The 26231-nt window shown below is 43.0% G+C and overlaps 2 protein-coding genes across 5 annotated transcripts in view; one reads left to right on the top strand and one right to left on the bottom strand.

Moving 5' to 3' along the window:
- Positions 1-10544, top strand: part of ddr1 (discoidin domain receptor tyrosine kinase 1) — a 198067-nt gene extending 187523 nt beyond the window's left edge. For 2 of the 3 annotated variants that reach the window (XM_060921564.1, XM_060921565.1), the window contains exons 12-18: positions 3175-3288; positions 4483-4775; positions 4881-5008; positions 5144-5341; positions 5776-6040; positions 6832-6981; positions 7087-10544. In XM_060921564.1, the coding sequence (XP_060777547.1) occupies positions 3175-3288; positions 4483-4775; positions 4881-5008; positions 5144-5341; positions 5776-6040; positions 6832-6981; positions 7087-7227 (1289 nt within the window). In that variant the 3' untranslated portion in view covers positions 7228-10544. The remainder of the gene's footprint in view (positions 1-3174; positions 3289-4482; positions 4776-4880; positions 5009-5143; positions 5342-5775; positions 6041-6831; positions 6982-7086) is intronic. The other variant, XM_060921566.1, reaches the window with a different exon arrangement.
- A 1986-nt stretch (positions 10545-12530) lies between these two features.
- Positions 12531-26231, bottom strand: part of flot1b (flotillin 1b) — a 57821-nt gene continuing 44120 nt past the window's right edge. The window contains exons 4-13 of one of the 2 annotated variants that reach the window (XM_060921574.1): positions 24369-24459; positions 24126-24269; positions 23805-23924; positions 23617-23712; positions 23369-23521; positions 23049-23230; positions 22885-22930; positions 18132-18269; positions 17847-18011; positions 12531-13896 (exon numbers count right to left, since the gene is read on the bottom strand). In XM_060921574.1, coding sequence (XP_060777557.1) covers positions 13870-13896; positions 17847-18011; positions 18132-18269; positions 22885-22930; positions 23049-23230; positions 23369-23521; positions 23617-23712; positions 23805-23924; positions 24126-24269; positions 24369-24459 — 1162 coding nt within the window. In that variant the 3' untranslated portion in view covers positions 12531-13869. The remainder of the gene's footprint in view (positions 13897-17846; positions 18012-18131; positions 18270-22884; positions 22931-23048; positions 23231-23368; positions 23522-23616; positions 23713-23804; positions 23925-24125; positions 24270-24368; positions 24460-26231) is intronic. The other variant, XM_060921575.1, reaches the window with a different exon arrangement.

The following is a 26231-nucleotide window of genomic DNA, read 5'->3' as shown; positions in this document are numbered from 1 at the left end:
GGTTCTTGATGCAGTGCCGTCTGAGGGATCGGCGCTCACGGGAGTTCAACTTAGGCTTGCGCCCTTGCCCTTTACACGCTGAAATTCCTCCAGATTCCTCAATGATATCATGCACCGTAGTGGATGAAATATCCAAATCCCTTCCTATCTTTCTTAGAGGAACATTGTTTTTAAACGTTTTAATAATTCTCTCATGCGTTTGTCGACAAACTGAAGATCCTCAGCCCACTTTTACTCCTCAAAGGCTAAACCTTTCCTGGATACTGACTTTCACCCAAATCATGATTACAATCACCTGTTTCAAATCACCTCATTACTAGCCCTAAATTGCCGCCGTCCCAATTTTTTTGGACTGTGTTGCAGGCCTAAAATGCTGGAATGGATATATAGGAGGCCTTTCATTTCTTAAGGACGCTGGTTGCAGAAGAGCGGCCAGCCTGCAAAAGCCAAGTGTTAGAATTATGGTAGAATTTATTAGCTTCTCAGCATACTGAAGGGTTAGCATGTTTCTTAATTGGGCCGTTTTTAAAAAAGAATTATACGCCCTTTTAGATATGTGACTTATATGGGAATCAAATGATGGACCAGCGTCAAGGGTTGCACCATCGTAGCTTTTGGGATCATGTTTTATCAGAATTTATGAGAAGGATGTTTCTGTTCATCCAAGCTCCGTATGTCATACATGTTGAATAGCAGCACTCTTAAATCGAGCTTTGAACTTGCAAACCACATGTCGAGGGTCTGTGTATAAAAGTAAAACAGTACACGGCCGAGATCAGAACTTTAACAGACATCGTACTGCACTCTTCCAGGTTCTGAAAAACATCCACTGACGCTGCTATACAAACATTTTCTGGGTTTAAATTTGCGCATGGGAGCAACTGTACAACCTACATAAACTCACAAACTAGCTTCATCTGGGATTTATTTCATGTTAGCGTGCGCTACAAAAAGCAATGGTTTTTATTCGTTTTATTGTAAAGGACAGACTGAATGTTCCCAATGCAGTGTCAGAAAATGTACTCAGAGACACTTCACTAACCAGATACAAAGACTCACGGTCTCTGCTGGAAAGATGAAGGGATTAAAGCATCATTCCGTTCACTGTTCCCATTAGATGTGTCCATGCGCGCGCGCACACAGAAAGACATGCTACTAGGTGGGCAAAGTACCCAACTTCATTATTTAAGTCAGAGTACAGATCCCGCTGGTCAAATGTTACTCCGATACAAGTGAAAGTTGTCCAGTCAAATTTTTACTGAAGTACTTGCTTTTAAAAATATTTAAATATTAAAAGTACATTTTCTGTCAACACACAACGCTTACAAAACCTCATGCCTCTGAAGCAACCGACTGGATTATTTTGTGAATTCACAAAATGAACGCATGCTGTGCATCATAGTGGTTTAACGTTAAGCTAGCTAGTCAGTGAAACTCCACCTGACTCTAGCAAACTCTTTTCAAACTCAATCATATTGGGTCGCTAACGTTACTAGAAAAGAAAGATTTCTACATTCTGTTTATTTGGCAAGATTATGCGGAAACATTTTTCTGAAAGGACTTCAGATAAGTTAACGTTATTCATGTTAGCGTAACTCCGTTTTTACATGCTAACTAACAGTGTCCAAGTTAACTAGCTGTGTGCTAACATTAGCCGTGGACAAGGCTACGGCGACTTGGTGGGCAAATCCATAGAAAGTCATTTGACTAACCAGACTGCATCGCTATTGCAACGTTACCGCTAGCTCTAAAAGCACAAACTTCAGTGCAAGCTTTCTCTTGGAATAAAACCTTTATATACACTACCGTTCAAAAGTTTGGGGTCACCCAGACAATTTTGTGTTTTCCATGAAAAGTCACACTTTTATTTCCCACCATAAGTTGTAAAATGAACAGAAAATATAGTCGAGACATTTTTCTGGCCATTTTGAGCATTTAATCGACCCCACAAATGTGATGCTCCAGAAACTCAATCTGCTCAAAGGAAGGTCAGTTTTATAGCTTCTCTAAAGAGCTCAACTGTTTTCAGCTGTGCTAACATGATTGTACAAGGGTTTTCTAATCATCCATTAGCCTTCTGAGGCAATGAGCAAACACATTGTACCATTAGAACACTGGAGTGAGAGTTGCTGGAAATGGGCCTCTATACACCTATGGAGATATTGCACCAAAAACCACACATTTGCAGCTAGAATAGTCATTTACCACATTAGCAATGTATAGAGTGGATTTCTGATTAGTTTAAAAGAACAGTGCTTTTCTTTCAAAAATAAGGACATTTCAAAGTGACCCCAAACTTTTGAACGGTAGTGTACCTCAATATGCTTCCGCAGGTCGGACGGCGAGTTTTTGTAGGCCGTGATGTGGTTCGTTTTCGGCAAACAAAGCAAACATTTAAAATGAAACGAATCTTTAATCCTTTCAGAAAACTGAAACATGGGTTCTAGGTATGGCCCCGGGTGCGTGCATTCCCCAGAACAACCGCCTCCTTTTGTTCCGCCGTCAACTGATCGAGTTCAAATAACGCTGCTGAGAAATCACTGAACTTGATTTTATACAGTCTATGGACGTGACGTGACCCTAGTGATTACTGACAGGCTGTCTCAGGGTCACCTGCGAAAAACCATCACGTTTTAGAAAAGAAAAGAAAAAACATCCGCTTTCAAAGCCGCTTCATAGTAACGAGTAACGAGGACCTTGATAGAAATGTAGTGGAGTGAAAAGGACGATATTTGTCTTTCAAATGTAGTGACATTAAAGTCATAAGTTTCCAAAAAATGTAATACTGAAGCACAGTACTCAAGTAAACGTACTTCATTACTGTCCGCCTCTGCATTCAGTGTATCAGGATCATTACGAATGACTGTATTTTTATTGACACAACATACTGATGAAACATTGATTAACTGCCTGCAGTATGAATAACAGTAACCCTGCCTGCTTTGTCGTCTTGTTCCTGCATCTGATCTGTGACCGTTATTGTATGTCCTTATCCGCGTCCCATCTCCCATCCGCTAACCATCAACTTATTTGTGTGTGTGTGTGTGTGTTGTGGCTTGTATGTTGTGTTAAATCATGTTTGTTGCTTTGTTTTTGTGTTGCACTGTATTTTGTGTGTGTCCTGCATTGTGGTATTGTACCGTGTTCTGTGAATGTGTGTGTGTGTCTGACCAGCCTTGCTGTTAAACAACCCAGCCTATCATCTTCTCCTGTCTGACCTGAGACATGGCCCCAACAGGCTGCCAGACTGCTCCAGAGAGTCTGTTAAACCCCAAAACCTGCCGCAGGGTAAGAGCGAGGCATGTCTGTGCCTCACAGAGAAACAGACTGCGTCATGGAGGGAGAGAGGGAGCCAGTGAGATTCTGTAGGATATAGGACAGTTAAAAGGTTCTCAGGGAGAGAAACCGACTGAGTGAAACATTTCACAGTGCAGTTCTCTGTGGAAGAGAGAATATGATCGCAGGTGTGACTGTAAAAGCTGTGTATTGAAGGATTAATATACAGTGCGCCATGTTCTCATCCCCTAATCACATAAACAGGATCATTACGAATGATCCTCCAACAGCATGAACCTTATCTAATCATTACTGTGCAGTGGTCTGTGAGAATGTTCATGAGCAATGTTTAAATAATGATCTAATATTAACAAACTGTTGACTTAAATAATTCCATTTAGAACGAGTTCAAGTCAAATTGATTCAGTTCACTTATACCCTGTCCACACTAGGGATTTTGTACCGATACGAAACTACTTTCGTACCGCAACACCTGTCCACACTAGCAACTATACCGGTACTGTAGCGGTATAACTGTATCGGTACGAAACCCACAAATGTATGGGTTTCGTACTGGTACAGTATCGGTACTGTAGCGCTTCGCTGTAGTGTGGACAGATGAAGCGGTTCTGTATCGATACAAATATAATGCGCAAGCGCAATGAACCATTCCTACGTCTTCCGGCAATACGCACATGCTTTCCAGCTGTAAATAAAACGTCAAAATGGCTCAAAACGACCGTGGAGCTACATGGAGCAAAGAAAGGGGGGAAAAAAGGAGGGAGAGGGGAAAAGGGAAGGGAAGAGAAGGGAAGAGGGAGAAAGTGAGGGGGGAGAAAGGGAGATTCGTTTTCTTTGTTTCTTTCTCAACTGCCTTGCGCGTTTTATACGATTCGACTGAATAAATGACCACCAGAAATACAGACTGTACATTGACAACAAAAAGCACACACACGTTGTTTCATCCGCCATATTCTCAGAAGGAAGTTACTCGGTAACCACGGAAACATTTCGCGCACGCGCATTTCAACTACCATGAAAGAAAACCGCAAACATTTCTCGCCAGTGTGGACAGATGCACTAAACTGTACTGGTATACTTTGTATCGATACAGTTATACCACTTTCGTACCGGTATAAGTGTGAACACAGCAATAATTTTCTCTCTCTCTCCATCATCCTGCCTCTCTGAATATGTCCTTTACAGCAGGCAGTTTAGATATGGACGATAAAGCTCTACCTGTTCAGGAAGGACCGCCCCCATATCCTGGAGCCCCGCCTCCTCTCCTGGGAGCTCATTATGCAGAAGCCACAGGGGGCGGGCCCAGTGTGCCTCATTATGCAGAAGCAGACATCATCAGCCTACAGGGCGTAAGTGGGAACAACACGTACGCGGTTCCTGCCCTCTCGGCCACACCCACGGAGTGCCCGCCTCTTCCTGAGCTGCAGCGGGAACGTCTCCTCTTCAAAGAGAAGCTTGGAGAGGGCCAGTTTGGCGAGGTAGTGGACACACGAGCACAGTACAGAAGCAATATGGACACCAAAGAGCCATCAGTGTTTTATTATTTATTTTTTACCACCTTTTATCCACATACCTCCTCTTAGGTTCATTTGTGTGAGATTGAAAACCCTCAAGACCTCCCAGATCTCGAGTTCCCGTTCAATGTGAGGAAAGGGCGCCCTCTGTTGGTAGCTGTGAAGATTCTGCGGCCTGACGCATCGAAAAACGCCAGGTTGGATGCACCTGGGGGTTTTTTTTGTTGTTGTTTTTCTCACTCGTCCCATCTTCCAGGACAAAATGAAACCGTTGATCTGTATGTGACGCACACTGCTGCTGTTGTAACTGTACCCTGGGTGTCATTCTGCAGGAACGACTTCCTGAAAGAGGTGAAGATCTTGTCTCGTCTGAAAGATCCGAACATAATCCGCTTGCTGGGTGTGTGCGTGAGCAGTGACCCTCTGTGCATGGTTACTGAGTACATGGAGAGCGGCGATCTTAACCAGTACCTCTCCCAGCGAGTGTTACTGGACAAGACCGGACCACTGCACAACATGCCAACCATCAGGTACAATTCATCAATGATCTGCGTTTTGGATTTTTTTTTTTTTTCTTCCAACTAGTGTATTGTTAGGAATGTGTAGCAGAGTACGGGCGGTACGGTGGTGTAGTGGCTAGCACTGTCGCCTCACGGCAAGAAGGTCCTGGGTTCGAGCCCAGCGGCCGGCGAGGGCCTTTCTGTGTGGAGTTTGCATGTTCTCCCTGTGGGTTTCCCCCACAGTCCAGGTTAGGTTAGGCTAACTGGTGGCTCGAAATTGACCGAGAGTGTGAATGGTTGTGCGTCAGCCCTGCGATGACCTGGCGACTCGTCCAGGGTGTACCCCGCCCATAGTCAGCTGGGATAGGCTCCAGCTTGCGTAGGACAAGATAAGCTGCTATGGATGGATGGGTGTAGCAGAGTAAGTTATAGGCAAACTGTCCTATATATGTTCTGTGCTTCAGCTACCCTGCGCTAATCTCCATGGCAAGTCAGATCGCATCTGGGATGAAGTTCCTGGCATCGCTTAACTTTGTGCACCGAGACTTGGCCACGCGCAACTGCCTGGTTGGGGGCGAGCGGGGGGAAGGAGACGACCGAGCGGGAGAGAGGCACATTAAGATCGCCGACTTCGGCATGAGCCGAAACCTGTATGCCGGAGATTACTACAGGATCCAGGGCAGAGCCGTGCTTCCTATCCGATGGATGGCCTGGGAGTGCATTCTCATGGTGAGTAAGGGTGTGTCTTAATGCAGCGTCCGTTATTAAACCGGTAACAATTTAGTATGGAAACTTTATTGCTCTTTATTCTTACCTTGGCGGTGTGATCACTAGCCCCCTAAAAATGAAAAGTTCCTCCGATCATGATGCATTTTTGTTTTTATGTTCCTTTTGGTAAGAAAACACACTGGGTGAAATATTTTGACAAAATTCAAAAGTTTAATGGTGGCACCAGGAGCTCAAAGTTATGGAAAAAGCTGCTTTTTTTATGACAAAATTTCAATCACTTTTCATGACACATTATGGCACCTTTATAGAGTATACCAAATATCTTCGATACACATTTTTAGTACATATTCTAAATATATTATTAAGCCCAGTTTGAGTTTTAGCTGTTCATTGAATCATTGTTCAACTACTTTTAAACAATACAGATGTATTATGAATCACATTAATGCTTCTCAATCCCTCGCAAAGGTTCTTAACATGATCTCTGGCTCACAAGGAATCAATAAATGGAGTCCAACATTGTGATTCAAACCTTACGCGAAAACATAAAATAAGCGTTTTTTGGCAAAAAATGAACGTCATGGTGCCACCATTAGACTTTTGAATACGGTCAAAAAATTTCACAGGATGTCTTTATTGGTGAAAAGGAACACCCAAACAAAAATGCATCAGATTTTATGAAAGTGAGGGCAACTGATGCACCCTAGTGATCACATCTCAAATCTTTTTGCTCATTTATGTGCATTTTTGAAGCTTTTTAAGTCTAGCTGAATAATTATTATTATTATTAGGGCAAGTTCACTACAGCCAGTGATGTGTGGGCTTTTGGCGTGACTCTGTGGGAGATGCTGAGTGTGTGTCAGGAGCAGCCCTATGGTCACATGACTGATGAACAGGTCATTGACAATGCAGGGGAGTTCTTTAGAGACCAAGGAAGACAGGTATACACACACACACACACACACACACACACGGACAACTCATTAACTCGTATAAAATCCCAAATTAACCCAAACCATCCATCCGTCCCTCTCTCTGTGCATTAGGTATATCTGACTCGGCCGGCGGTGTGCCCTCAGGGCCTGTACGAGCTGATGCTGAGCTGCTGGAACAGAGACTGTAAACTGCGGCCCTCTTTCACACAGATTCACTCTTTCCTCACCGAGGACGCCATGAACATGGTGTAAAGAGCTGGACGCACGAGACAAGCGTCTCTCTCCTTCGCGTAGACGAGAGGTGTTTGCGTAGCGTGCACAAGCTGGTGGAGGCGATAGTTGATGTAGAAGTAGGCGGAGCTAAGCACTCTTATGTAAATTAGCGTAATTTACCCTTGGTAGGTCAGGGCTCGGAGACGCTGCTGGTTCGGTTCTCGTGCGTGACCTGCTTCAGCCCTAGAACCCTAACCCCTACACCTAATGTTAGTTAATCTGTAGTCCTGAACTAATCACGAATCTGCAGTTCATCTTAAAACTCTCTCACGGATAACCATTTTACACGTTAAAAGGTGGAGGGCTTTTTCTATTGCTGAAAACTATATTTAGACTGTGAATGAAATAGTTTTATATTATTACAAAACACATAATCTTTGTGATCCCAGTACTTAAACATAGCAGAACAAAGAACCAGCTAAAACAGCAGTATGCATAGAAACGTTTATAGCCGAGGTAACCGGTAGTTAGGAGCGAATTCTGTCGGATCTCAGTATTCACGGCGGGTATAAGGGTTCTTCATTCCGATCTCGAGCCTTTTTGCTAGGTTCAGTGGTTGATGCCTACAGTAATTGCTAAATCTGAAGCACAAGGCTACAGCACTTCTCTCTGAATAACTCAGTAAGCAGTAGACATACTTAAGACTGGTTGAGGGGTTTTCTGTTTTTAGTATAATTACATGCTTATTTTGAGGTGTTTTCATGTCATAAAATCACAGACATGGTGCTCCATAACCATTTTGACACATTCTCCAACATTGCAGCCTCCTCGACAATTTTAGCCTTTCCACACCAATTAACGTCCGTTACGAGTTGCGCTCTCCAGCGGCAGGACGTGATTTTGAACCCCACCGCCATCCTTATACCAGGAGAGGATGTTCTGTATGGTGGCTCTGTAGCACATGTTGAGAAGGTCAGGCCAAGTTCAGGCTTCGTATCAACGTTTGTATAATGATGGCGTTGATGATGCGTCTAGTTGGCAGGGTGTTTTGAGTTGCCTGTACAAACACACACCGTTACATCTTAAAGCCTCGTTCAGGTGAGGAAGGTCCGAGGAGAATCAAGCTGACAGGAAGGCTACAGTAACTCAAATAAGCACTCTTTACAACTGTGGTGAGCAGAAAAGCATTTAAAGAAAAAACAACCCACATACAACACATCAAACCTTGAGGTGGATGGGCTACAAGAGTGAAAGACCACATCAGGTTTCACTCCTAAACAGCTACAGTTCTACAACGGCCATAGGCTCACCTAAAGTGGAATATTGAGGGGGGAAGAAAAGGTGACATTTGATGTTAATGCTCTTAAGCGTGATTTTATGGACTGGGCGAGTTGGTCTAGTGGTTAGCGTGTCCGCCTCTCGATCGGGAGATGGCGAGTTCTACTCACGGTCGGGTCATACCAAAGACCATCCTAAAAATGGTACCTACTGCCGTCTGGCAAGGCACACTGCAATACAGATGCGAGTGGGGAGTCAAACTCTTGCGGTTACCAGAGGACCAGCCCCCCACTGTAACCCTAGCTACATAATAGGCGAGAGGCCGAGGGCTATGGAAACGGAGAACGGCGCCGCCCTATGCGCCACATGGCGTGGGAAGGACTTTGATTTGATTTGATAGTCAGAGCCACACAAACATCGAACCACTTCCTTGTTTTGGAAGAGCTTGGGGGACCGATCAGTAGACTGACCCTTTAAACACATCAGAACAATCCAGCGCTCCATTGACGTCAATAACGAGGTCCGTTTGTGACCTAAAGCAACGCCCACTTATGAGCCCTTCCACTTTTATTCCCATAGAGATGCATTATGCTGCTCTATCTTGATATACTCTATAAAATCTTCGCTCCGGTGTTCCTAACGAAGTGGACAGCAAGTGTGTGTATATATATATATATATATATATTTATTATTTAAAAGTTCTAGTCTAAAAAAAAAAAAAAGGAACAGACTTTCCAGAATCCTTTATTTGACCTGGCGTACATTAGCTATTTGTTTTTTCTTGGTCCTTATTTTAAACAGGTAGTACTGTATAGAAGATGGCTTCACCACGTTATGCTTTTTGACCAACAGGGGGCTCTTGAGAGACGACAGTTTTTCAATACGGTTGACCGAACACTTCACGAAGCTTCATCTTGCCATGACGAACTGAAAAAGCCCAGGTTGCGTGTTTAGATCCAAGAGATCGCTCTACATTAGTCTCAGGACGCTTTTAAAGAGCAATGTGTTTCACAGAAGAAGTGAGTGGATGGAGACGCGTGTGAGACATGCTAGAAGTGGCAGAGCAGAGACAACAGCACAGAGAGCTGGTCCAATATTAATTTTGAGCGTCGATGTAGGAAAACCTCGTCTTATTCCGGAATCACCTTTTCTTAACGACCTGCAAGAGGACGTTCATTGCAGGGTTTTTTTGATGCTCAACAAATTGAGAAGTTTGATATTTACAGTAGTTGAATCAAATGAACATCCTGTAATACGCTAATATAAAAAAAAAACTTGACACGCTCACGGAATGATCCGATCTGGTGATGCTGTATTTCTCAGTTAGGCTTGAAGCTGTTTCTCATTTATCCTTGGTGAGATTTTCAAATGGTGTCGTCATATTAATCGTGAGAACTCCTCCCTACCGCCCGACTCTGCTGCACAAGCATAGACAAATGGGCACTCCCCCCTCCAACAAAGCTAACTTTCAGCTTCCACACAACACGGTGCGAATCAGTGCAGCCTCGTTCTCCACCGTACCACCGTTGACTGGTTATTAATCGGAAATAACTCGCCTCCCACTGGATGTGATTGTCCAGTAGCTGAGATATGAATTCAGCTTGGAATTACTGACTGCGACCTGCTCTCTGAAAATCCAGCTCATTATCTCTAGCTGCTTTATCCTGTTCTACAGGGTCGCAGGCAAGCTGGAGCCTATCCCAGCTGACTACGGGCAAAAGGCGGGGTACACCCTGGACAAGTCGCCGGGTCATCACAGGGCTGACACATAGACACAGACAACCATTCACACTCACATTCACACCTACGCTCAATTTAGAGTCACCAGTTAACCTAACCTGCATGTCTTTGGACTGTGGGGGAAACCGGAGCACCCGGAGGAAACCCACGCGGACAACATTTAGGAGAACATGCAAACTCCGCACAGAAAGGCCCCCGTTTGTCAGCCGCTGGGCTCAAACCCAAGACCTTCTTGCTGTGAAGCGACAGTGCTAACCGCTACACCGCCGTTCTCTGAAAACTTGCTATAAATTGCTTTGTAATGCCAATAAAGACAAACGATTTCCTGTTCAAATTTGGAGGAAGAGTGAACCGTAAATATGTTCATCAGCGATTGGTATCCAACCCTACAAGAGGCTTTATTTGCACTTTAGTCAGTGACAGCAGAGCCGTTACAAACCTTTTGTTCGTTTTCAGAGTACACAAAGTAAATCAGAACACATGTTTCAGTTCCCCTCCCCCACTTTTTTTTTTTTTTAAATATACCCTTATTCCACAGCTTGACGCAGTTCCCTGAGGTCTTAATGAAACCGCTGTGGTCAAAACACCACAAGGATAAAACAGCAGCCCCTTATCAGCCGATTTGAGCACCTGTTCCTTTAAATAGTAATGAGACACTGCTCACCTCATCCATCCAATCAGGTAGCACTTTCCTCATGAATATTCATTCACAAAGGCAGTTCTCAAACCATGAGTGGAGATATTCAGATGAGGGGGCGGGATAATTCTAACGAGCTCTTTGTGACAGAAACGGGTGGCAAATCTGAGCGACTCAGGCTGCGTCCACATGGGCAACGGATCAGTAAAATATCAAGTTTATATGGCAACGCAACGCTTGCTGAAAACGATGCAATACACATGCCACACCTCTACGTGCGCTGTAAGACGGTCCCATCGGAGACACCAGAACAATAGAAGTAGACGCATGCGCATAAACCCCTTCTTCTGTAGCATCAGCCACATAAAGTTTTGATTATTAATCAGTAGCGTAAAACAAAAGACACGGAGAGAGGAATGAACGGGGGTAGATGGAAGTCGGTACGCCAACATTCTGATATCCTCCAGAATTCTTTAATGGTCCGGAATAAATTGAATGCTACACGTTGATGGATTACTTTGTTCTTCTACGCCCTTTTTGAGGAATGTATTGTCGGACTTAAACCAACATCTGAAGAGGTGAGATCGCTCCTATGTTTGCTGGCGGGATTATTTTTGTTTTTGGAAAGTGCACAGGCGGTGCGCGGTTTGGTACTGCTTCCGTAGTGTTTGGACTAAAGACTCTGCCCTAAGGGCTATTCTCTCACTCTCTCTCACGTTGCACCATTACACAATAAATATTCACAGTGAAAATATTTTGTAAGCGCGTTTCATGAACCAAGTTATAGGATTTGTTGACAACTCGCATCGAGTTCGTTACACTTCTACCCAGCGTGAAGCACTCACAGTCACGTGGTTGTGACGTCATTGTAAACAAATCTGTTCTACTCATCCGGACGACTTCGCAACGGCGCCGTTGCCAGATTTTTCCACTCTGGAACCCGTTCTCAAAAGATTTCATTTCGGGGCACCCAAAACGCCGGTGCCGCGTGGACGCCAGGCCGAAACGATAAACAATTTTATCAGATTCACCTGAATCCGTTGCCGTGTGGACAGGGCCTCATTTTCTAAAACAGGCAGGAAATAGAGAAACCGTCCGGGCGTCTTATTTCAGAGTTTGTGGGTCGGCAGGCTCCAGATACACAAACGTACGTAAGAACTGAGAAAGTAAGTTTATCATACATGAGCTTTAAGAATTCTAGTAGGTTGTAGAACATACAGATGTCCGTGTGTACGAGTGACGGGGTTTGAGGATTACAGAGCCACTGGTTTAACCCGACATGCTGTAACGTTCAGAAAAGGAAAGAATGTGATTCACAAATGGTTATGCTGCCATGTCAAATGTCCTTTAACCTTTTTGATACACTGTAATCCTGAACTAAAACTTGTATTTTTATAACTCAGATTCAGGAGTGTTTTTATAACTCCGGTTTCTTTAATGTAAAGGGATTTGAGGATCTGTAAATAGTCAATGGGACATAATGTTCTTCACTGATATGTGGTATCGTTGTTGTGAATGCTTCTGAATGGGTCCGTCTCTCTCTCTCTCTCTCTCTGAGCTTTGCTGATTGTTTAATGTTGTCTTTTTCTTTTGGGTTAGTTTTAATAAAGTAACCATTTCAAACCAAAAAAAAAAAAAATACAAACGCAGTTTATACTTGCGAATAAAACACACACACACGCACCAGTTAGGGAATTTAATTTATTTTGAAATAATTTGAACATATCGAGTTTCCTATATATTGTCTTGCATTCCACAACACAGTGCAGAGATAATGTCATAAGAGAGATTAGTATGGGATCGGGTAACGCAGGAATCATTTGACACAAATGCTACAAGGTGAGAGCATGGCAGTATTGCGATAAAAGGGCAAAATATATTTCTATACACGTGATCTGAAACGCATGCATGCTATACAGACGTTAGATTGAATCGACGCATGAACAAAATCCGTAGGATATTTAGGCACTTGGTGATAACTGAAGGCAGACACTGCAGATGAATCTGGCATTAATAGCTAGCACTCGGACTGAAGAGAGAAATCGTGCATCCTTTACACCCCCCTCTTTCTCACTCCCCCCCCCCCTCTCTCTCTCTCTCTCTCTCTCTCTCTCTATACCAACTAAATGTTTTGGAGGTTAAGGTTGAATGAGTAAAGTTTCCCTCTCAGTATTTGACCTACATTTAACAGACTTGACACAGATGTGGCCGACTTCATCCTCCTTCGTTTCTCTCCTCCGTTACACGCCTTTCCAGCAGATCTCTCGTTCAGTTGCTTTCACTCATTAAATGCAAGGACAAAACATTCACTTCCTAGTAAACAGGAACAGTAAGACGGTAACAGAGTAAAGGAGGGCAGTGTAAAAGCAGGATAAGAGAGCACGTTGGTTTTAGCACGTCACGCTGTACAAACCTCAATACTTTTTTTTTTAAATAATTTTCCCTTTAGTGAAAAAAAAAAAAACCTCACAGCTGTGACTTAATTGTGAGCAGTGCGTTTTGTTTTTTTTTCACATGCATCTCTTACATCAATCCAAATGGCTAAACTTTGGCTACCAATATGCTTAGAGGTGGTCACGAAACACTATTTAAACCAGTACTGAGGTTTGTACAGGAAAGCCGTTAGCAGTACATGTACACAGACAACAGCCGGTTAGTACGTGAGGATTACACTGGTTAAATGCACTTTGGGATTTCGTAACTATTCGTGCTTATTCTACATCGACACAGACTTCAAACTTAAAGCAGGAATGGTGCGCTCTCTTACACGACTGACAGTAATTACCTGAAAAACTCGGAGGAGAAAATGTTCCATACAAAACAAAATGTCACGTGCTGACACATAAAAACGGACATAAAATGGATCAAGTGGAATAAATCCCTCACGAAATCATCATGTCTATAGCTATCGTAAGGCTTCAGGAGCGAGAACATTTAGAACATGCAAGTGTACGCAGAAACAGGACGACGGGTGATCTCAGGATCCATTAGTGAACAGCTTCCGCGCCACTTTTCCAGGTTCCCGTTTAGCCCATGCGGGTGGAGGAAGCCTGCTAACACAGAAGACAGGATTTTAGTGTTAAAGAGCATCTCTACCTCCTGCACAAACGCACCGGGTAGCAGAACTGCACTGTGTAAATAAGCAACGTTAGACACGATAAGGGTAGCACTCCAACAGTCATTTCGATTCTCTCGAACTGCTTCAGGACCAGAACATGAGCTCAGCCATTCCAAGGTGACTTCCGTGACGAAAGCTACTCAAATTTGGTTGAAGTCAATCTATGGCCCATAAATTCCAGAACAAATTTAAAATGTTATGCATTTATTTCATGGACATTATACAGCTCCTTAGTATAGCCAACATTTTTTTCATTTCTAACTACATTTTCATACAAAAAAAAAAAAAAAAAAAAGGAGGAAAAAGTGACTTCCGTGACAGCTACATCCTCAAAAATATTGACTGAAGAAATGTTTTATCCAGTTCGTAGCCTTCTGGGAGAGATGTACCATTTGTCTCACACAGTATACCAGGGGGAAGTCTAGAGATTTCTAAATTAAGCAAGCCATCATAAATTAGTAAATTGCTGACCTTGGAGAGCACTGGAAGTCTGTGACTTCCGTGACCGAAAAAATGTGACTTCCGTGACGAGTACCTCCACCAGTATGAAACAAAGTGCAAAAGTTGTATCTATTTATTATTATTTAAACTCCCACATAACAATGCACAGAATAAAGTGGTCCTTAGTTCAACTTGAACAAAGTTTTCCAAAATGTTATCAGCTGCAGATCCTTCGGTTTGTATGCAAGATAAAATGTCTTTATTCAAAGTGCACATAAGGTCACTTCTACAGGTTAAATATGCTTGTGACTACTTCAGATGAACAGTTTTGATTTCTGGCTATGTGTCATCCACATTTCAAGCAGTCCATGAATGCTGAAATCAAACTTCAGATATATATCTTTGTAATGAGCTGCAGTTTTTAACACCTGGTGAGATTTGAAAAAATGACTATGATGTGTAGGTTAGCTTGGAATGGCTCAGCTGATTTTCAATCTCCTGCTCCTTGTGGATTTTATAGCTTCTTACTAATTTACTGTACATATGCTGCGTTCATGTGCTATGGGAAGATGATATTTTCCAGTTGGGAAGTGGTATTTACCAGTGTGTTGTGTTCACATGCTTTTGTTGTTGTTGACAAAGGACGCGGACTGCTAGTTAGTAATAGTTAGTTAGCTATCGTTAGCAATAGCGTCTGCTCTGGATAGGTAAAAACAAACCATAACACATTTTTAAAGGAAACGGATTTCTAACGTATTATATTACACTTGTTAATGACGCAACATTGCATAGACACCAAAAACTACCCGCTAGTACTAGTAAAAAAAAACTTTAGTAGCGTACAATGCTTAACATTCAAGTGTCTTGTACCGCTCGCCGCCATGTTCAAAAGGTTAAAGTTCATCTCATCTCGGCAACTAGTGTATCAAAATTTTCTACGAGTTGCCCAGTGGAAAATACCACAAGAGGGGGCGTTCATGTGTGCTTTCCATGTCGGCGTTTGGCATTTACCATAATTCCCATAGCACATGAACGCACCATTAGTTTTGAAATAAAATCACAAATCATTTAAAAAAAACAAAATGTAACATGACTATCTAGGGTTTGAAAGTTATTTTTTTTTTATTTAAATAAACACTCAATTATTTATCCTGCTTAAGGTCACTGTGGATCTAGAACCTATCACCAGTTCCTCACAGGGCACCACGTGTGCACACACCGTCACGACTATGGACAATTTAAGTATAGCCAATCCACCTACTGGTATGTTCTAGGGAGATGGGAGGAAATTGGGGAACCTGGAGGGAACCCAGATGAACATGAAAACGACAGACGGGCAGTAACCTGAGCTTACACACAAACTGGGAGACCCTGGACAAGTTGTGAGGCTCTGTGGAACGGACCTGCCTACAAAATACATAAAAGTAAAGGTTCGATTTTTTTTTTTTGCTATCGGACAGCCGCTTATTTCCTCATAATAGATGGTCAAATTATTAGACCGAGAGAATCGCCTCATTCATCTTGCAGTTATCATTCTTTCATTTTTTTATATACATCTCAAGAGAGAGATGTTACAAGGTTGAATGATGTGAAGGTTATTTTGGAGTGGCGAATGAATAGATCACAAGTGAACGAGTAAAAATATTTAACACGAGATGATCAACTTCAAATCTTCAAGCCAGCGTAGGATTCTTATTATAATCGACACATTCAAACAAAACGTACCCGAAGTTATCAAAACGATTCCTCGCCATCCTCATGAGTGGCATATTTAAATAATATTGTCTGGCTTTTTTTGTAATATATCTGATATAGCATGAAAAAAAAGCCAGACGACATTATTATTATTATTATTATTATTATTCATACACATTCTTGGAGTGTTCAATGTGTTTTCCTCTTTCAAAATCTTCCGTATTTAACGAAGCAAACCTGGTTGCCATGTTTGTTTACAAATTGTCGCAGTTTTACATCTCCGACGTGTCTCTTTTCAGTTTTTTGATGTCTGTTGGTATGTTTTAGAGCCCTGCACTCCCGCAGGAGTCCCGCGGGACCCGACGCAAAGCAGTGCGGCGCAGGACAAATTTTGAAAGCTCATTACGGGTGGGAGGGTGAGTGCACAATGCGGGCGCGAGCGGGAGAGGTGATAAGCTGCAGTCTCGCTAACTAAAAACGTATTTAAAATAAAATTTATAAGTTATTAATTTATGTCTATCATATATAATTTGTGCTGGATATTTTATTTGGCATTAATAAAAACATTTTAAGATGCCTAAATTTGCGGATGTGGTCTAATCTCACGTACGTTTCCGATTCCTTTCCGCTCTTCCGTGTTTGAGATCTCCGATCATGGCAGAAGAGCAGAGCTCCTCTAGTGAAGCTCACAGTGCTTCAGAAGTAAGTGCTGCTTTAAAAAGAGGTGCCTGGCAACGCGCACCCTCGCTACGTGCGCTAGGTGAAGGATCGGTCAGTGGAGAGCTCAGCTAAGCTCAGCATGTTTAATTCCCCAAGCCAATGACAAGAACTTTCTTGAGAAATCACGCAAACGTCTGCATCATGCGGGATTTGCGGGCGGGAGCGGGACAGAAAATCGTAATTCTTTGCGGGCGCGGGACTGAAAATTCTGTCCTGCGCAGACCTCTAGTATGTTTTTCTCTTGTAAATATGCATGAAGAATATCTGAAGTAGTTTTGGTAGCCTTTTGAGTGTTCAGCGCGTCTTTCTCTTTCCCAGCGAACAAAGAAACGCTTCTCATGCGCAGCAGAAAACTCACATCGGCTCCGACGTGTGACGTCGTGTCTTGACAACCATGCAACATCGTAAACCATATTCAACGCTCATTCTCCATTGGGTAGCCTGACATAATACACGCAAGATAAGCGATACGATAACAATACTGCATGCTATCGAACCAAATGAATGAAACCCGCTAGAAGGGAATAGAACGTCTTTATTCCATCGAAAAAGTGTCCTGTATGTATAATAAATCAACGATATTTCACTCTGATGACGTCACTCCTAGTGTTTTCCCGTTGACTTGACACACGTCAAAATATCTCAACAAAATGCCTTACTAGAAGGAAATAACTTAAGCACATGTTTACATGTAAAGGGGATAAGCAACAGGACTAGTCTGAACAGAAGAGCTAACTCATGGTAATCGAAGCTTTTTTGTTCACCTAGATGCCTGATTTAAGAAAAAAAAAAAAAGTTAGGAAGCATGAATAGTGCTGGCTGTCGGTCTTTCAGCGTGTGCGCGCGCGCCACTGTGTAATAGTTTTATTCCTTCACCTGTTTGAGACTGCATACTATAAGGCTCAATCCTAATGGTTTCAGAACAGTAAAGGAAAGTCGGTGATGAGCTCTAATCTGGTCAGCCATTACTGTATACATTGAAGCATTTAAGGCTGAGTGAGCGAGCAAAGCAAGCGTGTGCATGTTCACCTGAGAGATGCTGACTCCAGTCAGTTTCTCCACAGTCTGAGGCAGGCGGATCATGATGTCCAGGACCTCTCCCGTCAGCTTGGCTGCTCCTACCTCTGATCCTCCACTGGACACCATGGTGACTTTCTGGGTTTCTGAGAGCGGCTTGCTGATCTCTTCTGCCATCTTGGAGAGAGAGAGAGAGAGAGAGAGAGAGGGGGGGGGGGGACCAACATGTCACATGTTGAGGAATTACTCCAGTTCTGTGCTAGCAGAATCAGAATCGAACAGAGAAGATGGACTGACCAGGGGCAGTTTCTCCAGCAGCATGTCCACCATGGCTCCTTCCTTGTACTGTTTGAAAGCCTCAGCCTTCTTGACCATCTGCTCAGCCTCAGCGCGGCCCTTCGCCTCCAGGGCAAAAGCCTCTGCCTCACCCTTCATCTGAGAGAAAGGTTAGAAGATTGGCTCAGTTTAATCGTGTTCCAGATTCTGGTTTACCTTTCCAGATTTTAAACCCATTATCTGGATCACACGAAGGGCAAGTGTGAAACGCGATTTGCATTAGTGCAGAAAACGATGCCTGAAAACACCACATCTACCTCAACGGCCACTTTTATTAAGCACACCTGTTCAACTGCTCATTAACGCAAACATCTAAAATCAGCCAAATCACATGGCAGCAACTTGAAGCATTTAAGCACGATGCAGACATGTTCAAGGCCAAGGCGACCTGCTGAACTTCAAACCGAGCATCAGAACGAGGAAAGGCGGCGATTTAAGTGACCTTGAACGTGGCATGGTTGTTGGTGCCAGACGGGTTGGTCCGAGTATTTCGGAAACTGCTGATCTACTGGGGATTCTCTCACACAACCATCTCCAGGGTTTACAGAGTACGATCCAAAAGAGAGAAAATATCCAGTGAGCGTCAGTTCTCTGGGAGAAAATGCCTCGTTGATGCCAGAGGAGAATGGCCAGACTGGTTCAAGATGATAGAACAGCAACGCATGATATGCCGAACCTTGAAGCAGATGGGCTACAGCAGCAGAAGACCTCACTCCTGTCAGCTAAGAACAGGAAACTGAGGCTACAATTTTCACAGGCTCACCAAATTTGGACAATGGAAGATTGCCTGGTCTGAAGAGTCTCGATTTCTGCTGCGACATTCAGATGGTAGAGTCAGAATTCGGCATAAACATGAAAGCGTGGCTCCGTCCTGCCTTGCATCAACGGTTCAGGTTGGTGGTGGCGGCGTAATGATGTGGGGAAATGTTTCCTTGGCGCACTTTACGCCCCTTATAGAGATGAGTGCATGTTGAGGAAAAAAAAATAATTGAAAGTAGTGGGGGGTCTGCAGGTCCCCAGTGAGGTCCAGGGTAGGGATGGCAAAAACTAAAAAAAAAAAAATCTTGACCGACCACCGAGCCTCATTAGCCGGTTAAAGTCGGTTAACCTAGGAGTTTAAACAGGGATGCAAACAGCGTGCCTTTTTCACAGCTCGTGCAGATCCGATTTTTGGGGGGGGGGGTTGGCGTTGGAGTGTCTGAATAATTTCATCAGAGTAAATTCTGTATTAAAATTACTACATAAGCAAATGGCGTTACAGTCCATGAAAAAGCCGTGAAAAAGTCGGCATCTGCGCCTTTAGTTTGTGTGGAGAGATCTGATCTGCAGTAACATGCATTGTTGGCTACAGACCGAAACACACTTTCAGAATGCACTGGCCAAGGCAGGACTAAACTCCATGTGCCTTCTAATAATAATTAAAAAAAACAGAATAGTAATTTGTAAGCTAAAAAGCCTGTCTCTACACTTTCTTTCGCCGAGTGGCAGCGGGAGGGCGGGACATGACTGAATGGGTGTTTCTGATTTGTCAGCTGTCGTCCTTACACCGCATGGCATGCCCCAAGCGTTTACAACACAGAATTCCAGCTTCTCCGCTCCAAAATCGGCAGCTTCAAAACGATTGATTTTTTTTTTCACCGACAGCCAAAAAAAAAAAATTAACCGGTTGACGTTGATTCGGTCAACTGGTCATCGGTTAACATCCCTAGTCCAGGGGCAACGCCCCCTGGAAGCTGATGGATTTTGGCAATTTAAACACCCTAATATCCCAATTCAACATGCCATCAACTGAAACTTTTGTATCATGACAAGTGTTCTTTCTTAAATATCATATCCCACCTTGTTTGAATTTTTCAGCATGTTCAGTGCAACCTTTTAGGTTTTGTAACAATATACCAATAAATCACCATTTTATTTTCTTTATAATGTTTGTTACATTTTGCATGACACTTGGTCAAAAATGGAGTATGAAGGCATGAATTTTTGACAAAAAAAAAAAAAAACACAAACAAATTGTGTGTTTTGAAGACGAAGCCAAGTTTCAAACTTTGCTATGAAAGTTCAACTTTTGTGACTTTACAAAAGAAACTTAGATCTCTTGATAGAAAAGAAACTTGGATCTTCTGAAAAAAACAACGAGTTTAAATCTCAAATGTAAAGGAAATACCCTTAAAAATTGTTAATAACTGGAAAGTTATTAAAATTGATAAGAAATGCATGACAAATCCATTTTTAGGAACAAATAAAGAAACCCTTGCTAATATGAATAACTACAAAATATATTAAGTTTTTTTCAGGTGTATGCTAAGATACTCTAAGCCATTTTCATATACCTTATGTTATGCCTGAAAAATAAACATTAACTTTGATTCCATTATAAAATAGCGTTCATCTAATGTTTAAATGGACATGAAAGTTTACATGGATCCAAAGGTCAGTCGACATTTTCTAGAAAACTATCCATAAAAAAAAAATCCAACAACTTGGATGGCTGGGTTAAAACAGAATATTACTGTGCGCAAAACTTGTTGCACGCAGTCATCTGAGGAATAGAAGGGGATAATCAAACTCACCTATTTGAGGGAACGTTGTAGAGTTTCTTTAGTATGGCATTGTCTATTTACAATTATATACGGTTTCAGTTTTCTTAGCATGACTTCTTTAGTTTGAGCTTTTTGGCCAGAGCCACAAGCTTATCAGTTCTTTCCTTCTTTCCATGCTTGCTATCTAGCGTAACTTTATTATCCAACCAATCCCATCTTAACAACTTCACACTCTCATCCATTTCACGCACCTTAGCTTCATCTCACTTGTCAATCGTATTTGACATTTTGATGTTTAAACATATTATGAACACAATAACTATCCAAATGTACAACACAAGCAAATTTGGAAGTCACAGTGAAATAGCGGGAAAGTGTTCACGAAGATGAATGTTGGTTGGCGGTTATATCCTTAATGTCGGTGTTTTGATCAATCATAAAGCAGATAAGTTTTACTTCACATACAAGCTATCGTTAAACGAGATTGTGCGAGAATTAAAATGGAGGCATTCGAATAGAAATGTAAACACTGGTCTACATCTATCAACTGACGAGTTCAGTCTCAGTCGCCAGGATAAACGAACCCTACCCCTACAATTTAGGGATGTTAACCGATGACCGTTTGACCGGTGGTTGACCGAATCAACGTCAACCGGTTAATTTTTTTTTTGGTTGTCGGTTAAAAAAAAAAATAATAAATCGTTTTGAAGCTGCCGATTTTGGAGCGGAGAACCTGGAATTCTGTGTTGTAAACGCTTGGGGCATGCCATGCGGTGTAAGGACGACAGCTGACAAATCAGAAACACCCATTCAGTCATGTCCCGCCCTCCCGCCCCAGTTAAAGACAGCTGCCACTCGGCGAAAGAAAAGTGTAGACACAGGCTTTTTAGCTTACAAATTACTATCCTGTTTTTTTTTTTTTTAATTATGATTAGAAGGCACATGGAGTTTAGTCCTGCCTTGGCCAGTGCATTCTGAAAGTATGTTTCGGTCTGTAGCCAACAATGCATGTTACTGCAGATCAGATCTCTCCACACAAACTAAAGGCGCAGATGCCGACTTTTGGAGGGAAGGGGAGAGAATGAAATGACAGCGGTGTCTGGAGGGGGAGTGACAAACACAGCTTTTATGTCTGTGAGCCAAGTCGGTGACGGCTTCAGAGCAGCTTCAATACCATGCAGTAATGGCGTGTTGATATTGGTAACGGCGTTATAACGATTGTAGCTAATTAATTAGATTACCCGGCGTTATAACAGCCTTTATTTTAACGCCGTTATTCCCATCACTGAATGTTCTGTACTTCTTCTAGCACTTGACTTTATTTTCAACGCCATCATGGCCAACTGAAACCGTCTCTAAGCTGGAGCCATTCGTCCTCCGCTCCGATACAAACCCCTCGACATCAGTGCCGCGTTTGACTAAATGTTTCGCGCTGTAGAAAAGGTAATGTGAGTGGAGGGCAGCGACTGGGACTGAATGTGCGGATGCTCGCGGTTAGATTTAGAATAGATTCTAATAATTCCAATTCTAGAATTTTAATAAACTCATAGGTTAACCGACTTTAACCGGCTAATGAGGCTCGGTGGTCAGTCAAGATTTTTTTTTAGTTTTCGCCATCCCTACCACAAATAAATTTAAAAAATTCTCAACGGATTTGCAAGAATATAAAAAATAGCATTTCTGAGTCCAAAAAAGTGGAAAAATCTCATCCCTGCCCTTAGTACTAATTGAGCATCATTTAAACACCGCAGCCGACCTGAGTATTGCTGCTGACCACGAGCACAGCGTTGCCCGTCTTCTGATGGCTCCTTCCAGCAGGAGAACACGCCATGTCACAAAGCACAAAATCATCTCAAACTGGTTTCTTGAGCATAATGTGTTCACTGTACTCAAATGGTCACCAGATCTCGATCCAGTACAGCCCCTTCGGGACGTAGCGCAACGGGAGAGCTGCATCGTGGACGTGCAGCTGACAAATCCGCAGCAACTGCGTGATGCTATAACGTCCATATGGACCAAAATCGCTGAGGAATGTTTCCAGCACCTCGTTGGCGGTTCTGAAGGCAAAAGCGGGTCCAACCTGGTACTCGCAAGATGTACTTAATAAAGTGTTCAGTGAGTGTATACATAATCTTAGCTTTTGATGAAAAGAGGAGCTCTAAAACACTTACTCTGATAGATTCGGCCTCGGCTTCAGCCTCCATGATCAACTGCAGCCTACCAGGTGAAAAAGAGAAAGGCGGCGTGACTCGCGCACCTCGACACTGATTCCAGGTCTGAGCCGTAACAACACAGAGGTTCAGGGAAAAACCACCATGTTGTGGTGTAGGCTAACCTTTCAGCTTCGGCGAGTTTCTCCAGCTTGTATTTCTCCGCCTCGGCTGGCTTCCTGACCTTGGCCTCCAGCTCCATCTCCTTGCGGGTGATCTCCTGCTCCTGCAGCATGATCTGCTGAGTGCGCTCCACCACCTGCACCTGCATCTTCTCCTCCTCAATCCTCTGCTTTGTCTTGGCCACCTGAAGCAGGAGCACGGCAAAGTCAACCAATGACCTTTTCCAAAAGGAAGCTCGTGTGCGTCTCATCACCATGTCAGAAATCCACTCTTGCCATGGTTTGAGAAGTTTTATCTGAGCTGCATCATGTGACTGCTGTACCTGAAGCTGATAGGCCATCTCAGACTCTGCTTTCTTAGTGTTAACCTCCATATCGTAGACGGCCTTTTTCAGCTCGTAGTCTCTCTGAGCCTTCGCCATCTCAATCTCGTTCTTGTACTGTGCAGAAACCTTCTCCTGCATGGCATGGGCTTCCTAAAAACACACACACACAATTCCATATATGGCAGTCTTTCGGGGGGGGGGGGAGAAAGAAAGCACTCGAGGTGTAAGAGGAAGTGAGTTTATACCCGGATCACTGCATCTCTCTTGTACTGAGCCTCTCCGATGCGGGCGTCTCTCTGCACCTGGGCTGTGCGAGCTTTACCCAGAGAGTTCAGGTAGTCCTTAAAGAGGAACACGACAAACAGCGTCAGCTTACAGCGAACGTTAAAGCGCGCGAGCGTGTGAACAAGGGCGTGTTGCATGTGGACGTCACCTGGTCATCATGAACGTCTTTAAGCGTGTAGCTGACCACACCGATGCCCATGTTGACCAAATCAGAAGAAGCCACCTTGAACACTTGCTCTGAAAACTTCTTACGGTCCTGATAGATCTCCTACAGAAAACCAGGGAGTATCCACACAGTAAAAAGCACCGTCTGCTTCAAAGGATATGAATAAATATGGACGTGCTATAAAAACTGTTGCTAAATTGGTGGAATAGATGCAAAAATAACCCAAAGATGATCATTTTAGCTATTTTCATACATCACTAACTCATACCTCAAGTGTGTGTGAGATGTGAGTACTGTCAGTACCTCCACAGTCAGGTGAGCAATAATGGCTCTCTGATGGCCTTCCAGTGTCTCCAGGGCGATCTGGGAAATCTCAATCTCCGATTTCCCCAAGAACATCTGGCAGGCTGCAGCCAACATCTCCTTATTCTGGCCCTGGATTTTCACCTGCATGGCATGCACCAAAACCCATACGTCAGCAGATTTTAGTATGGGAAAGTGTGTATGAAGGAGTGTGTGTACATGTTTAAAAAAAAAATGTCTGACCTGTGCAATGCCAGTCACCGAGATGGGGACACCATGCCTGGTGTAGACCTTATCGCTCTTTACGTTAAGAGTCAGAGTATTCAAAGATATCCTGAGAAAGAGACTCTGAATTTAGCAGGTGTATTTAGACTATTTAAAGGAAATGCGAGTCATGCTAATGACGTTGCTCAGACCTCAGGTCTGTGGCCATCAAATGCAGAAGCAGAAATAACCAAAACAATTTTACTGAGAGGACCATGTTTCTTTGTGACTTAAAGGAACAGAAGTCATTTTTAAACTTCCTTCATTTCTTAACATGTTATTCAATGGCGTTTTCGGTTTTCGTAACCTTATATCGTGACTCGTATTGGCAACTAATTGCAATTAAATATTATACTTATCGGCCTGTTCGGTTTTTAGCCATGTTGAATGTAGTTCGTTTGGTCCACGGCAGGCGTCGCTTATCCGCACGATCTTCACGAGACTTGCGCGAGACTTCGAAACGTCAAGTGTCAGCGCCGCCATTTTGAAAACTGTGTTCCAAACGAAGTATTGCACAAAAACGAGTTTAAATGACGATTCCTGCCAACTTTTTTCAAACTTTCCTGATTGCTATCAAAACAAACAAAACTTCCGGCTTGATTACGTCAGCATTCGAAAGAAGGCGCGCATCTTTTGACAACGTTGGCAGGTGTTGGTCACTTTGATTTCCGCTGTACGTTTTACTTCCATCCTACGATGTCTCGCACAGGTCTCAGCGAATCTCGTTTACAGCCGCTGCTTTGACATACGGACTGATATATTACAGAGTGCATTTCAAACACTCATAACTTGCTATAGCAGCGACAAAATAGCGATCAAAAATGCATTCCGATATTTAAATTAAAAAAAAAAAAATTGCCTTCAGTTCTCCTTTAAGAACGATCGTTACATTGGTAACTATAGACCCATGTACCCCGGAAAAACCACCAGGGACACTTTGTGTAACATCTGGGTACCTTCTTGTGTACATGCATGCTGAGACCTTCCAATAAACTCAGTGATGCATTTAACAGTTATTCCACAAAATCGAGTCGTACATGAGCTGATGAGGCACGTAGCACCGAGATCGAGTAGAATAACTGTTTTATTTTATTCACATTCAGTGGATTTTGAGAAACAGCATTTTTATTTATTTTTTTTTTTAAGATTTTTTTTGGGCTTTTTTCACCTTTATTGGATAGGACAGTGTAGAGACAGGATAGGAAATGAGCGGGAGAGAGAGACGGGGAGGGATCGGGAAAATGACCTTGGGTCGGAATCGAACCCGGGTCCCCGGATTTATGGTATGGCGCCTGAGCCACGACGCCCCAGCATTTTTATTTTTAGCAAATTCAATAAATAAAAACTTAATACAAAACGTCAGACAATTTTCACTGAAAATGGAAAACTGGCGAAATGACCGTAGCAATTTGTGAAAAATGCTGCTATAATAGTAATTCTTGGGGGGGGGGGGGGGGGGAGACATGATACGTTCTTACCATCAAACACTTTGTCCATATTTTGTTGCTTTTTTGGGGTTTTGTTTTCAAGTCAAGTTTTTATTTCCTCCTCAGTTGCTTCAGCAACACGCTCTGCCATTTTGTTTTTCTTTAGTCACGGTATATGAGCGGATATCCTAGTCGTAGAGTAGCCAATCAGAGTGTGCGATTGCTCATATCCAGTGTATGTGGATAGAATAAAATGCCATATTCACTAAAAATACTGCCATCATGCTTCAATCAATCCTAGAACTCAGCTGCGCAGGTTCAGAATGACAATCGTTCTTTTTCACCCCTCCTAACTAGCAGGAGTGGTGCGAGACCCATGGATAATGTATACCAACATCATGAGGAACAGGTCTCA

Source organism: Neoarius graeffei, chromosome 5 (genome assembly GCF_027579695.1).
Source record: "Neoarius graeffei isolate fNeoGra1 chromosome 5, fNeoGra1.pri, whole genome shotgun sequence".
Taxonomy (NCBI): Eukaryota; Metazoa; Chordata; class Actinopteri; order Siluriformes; family Ariidae; genus Neoarius; species Neoarius graeffei.
This window is presented reverse-complemented; position numbering and strand designations above follow the sequence as displayed.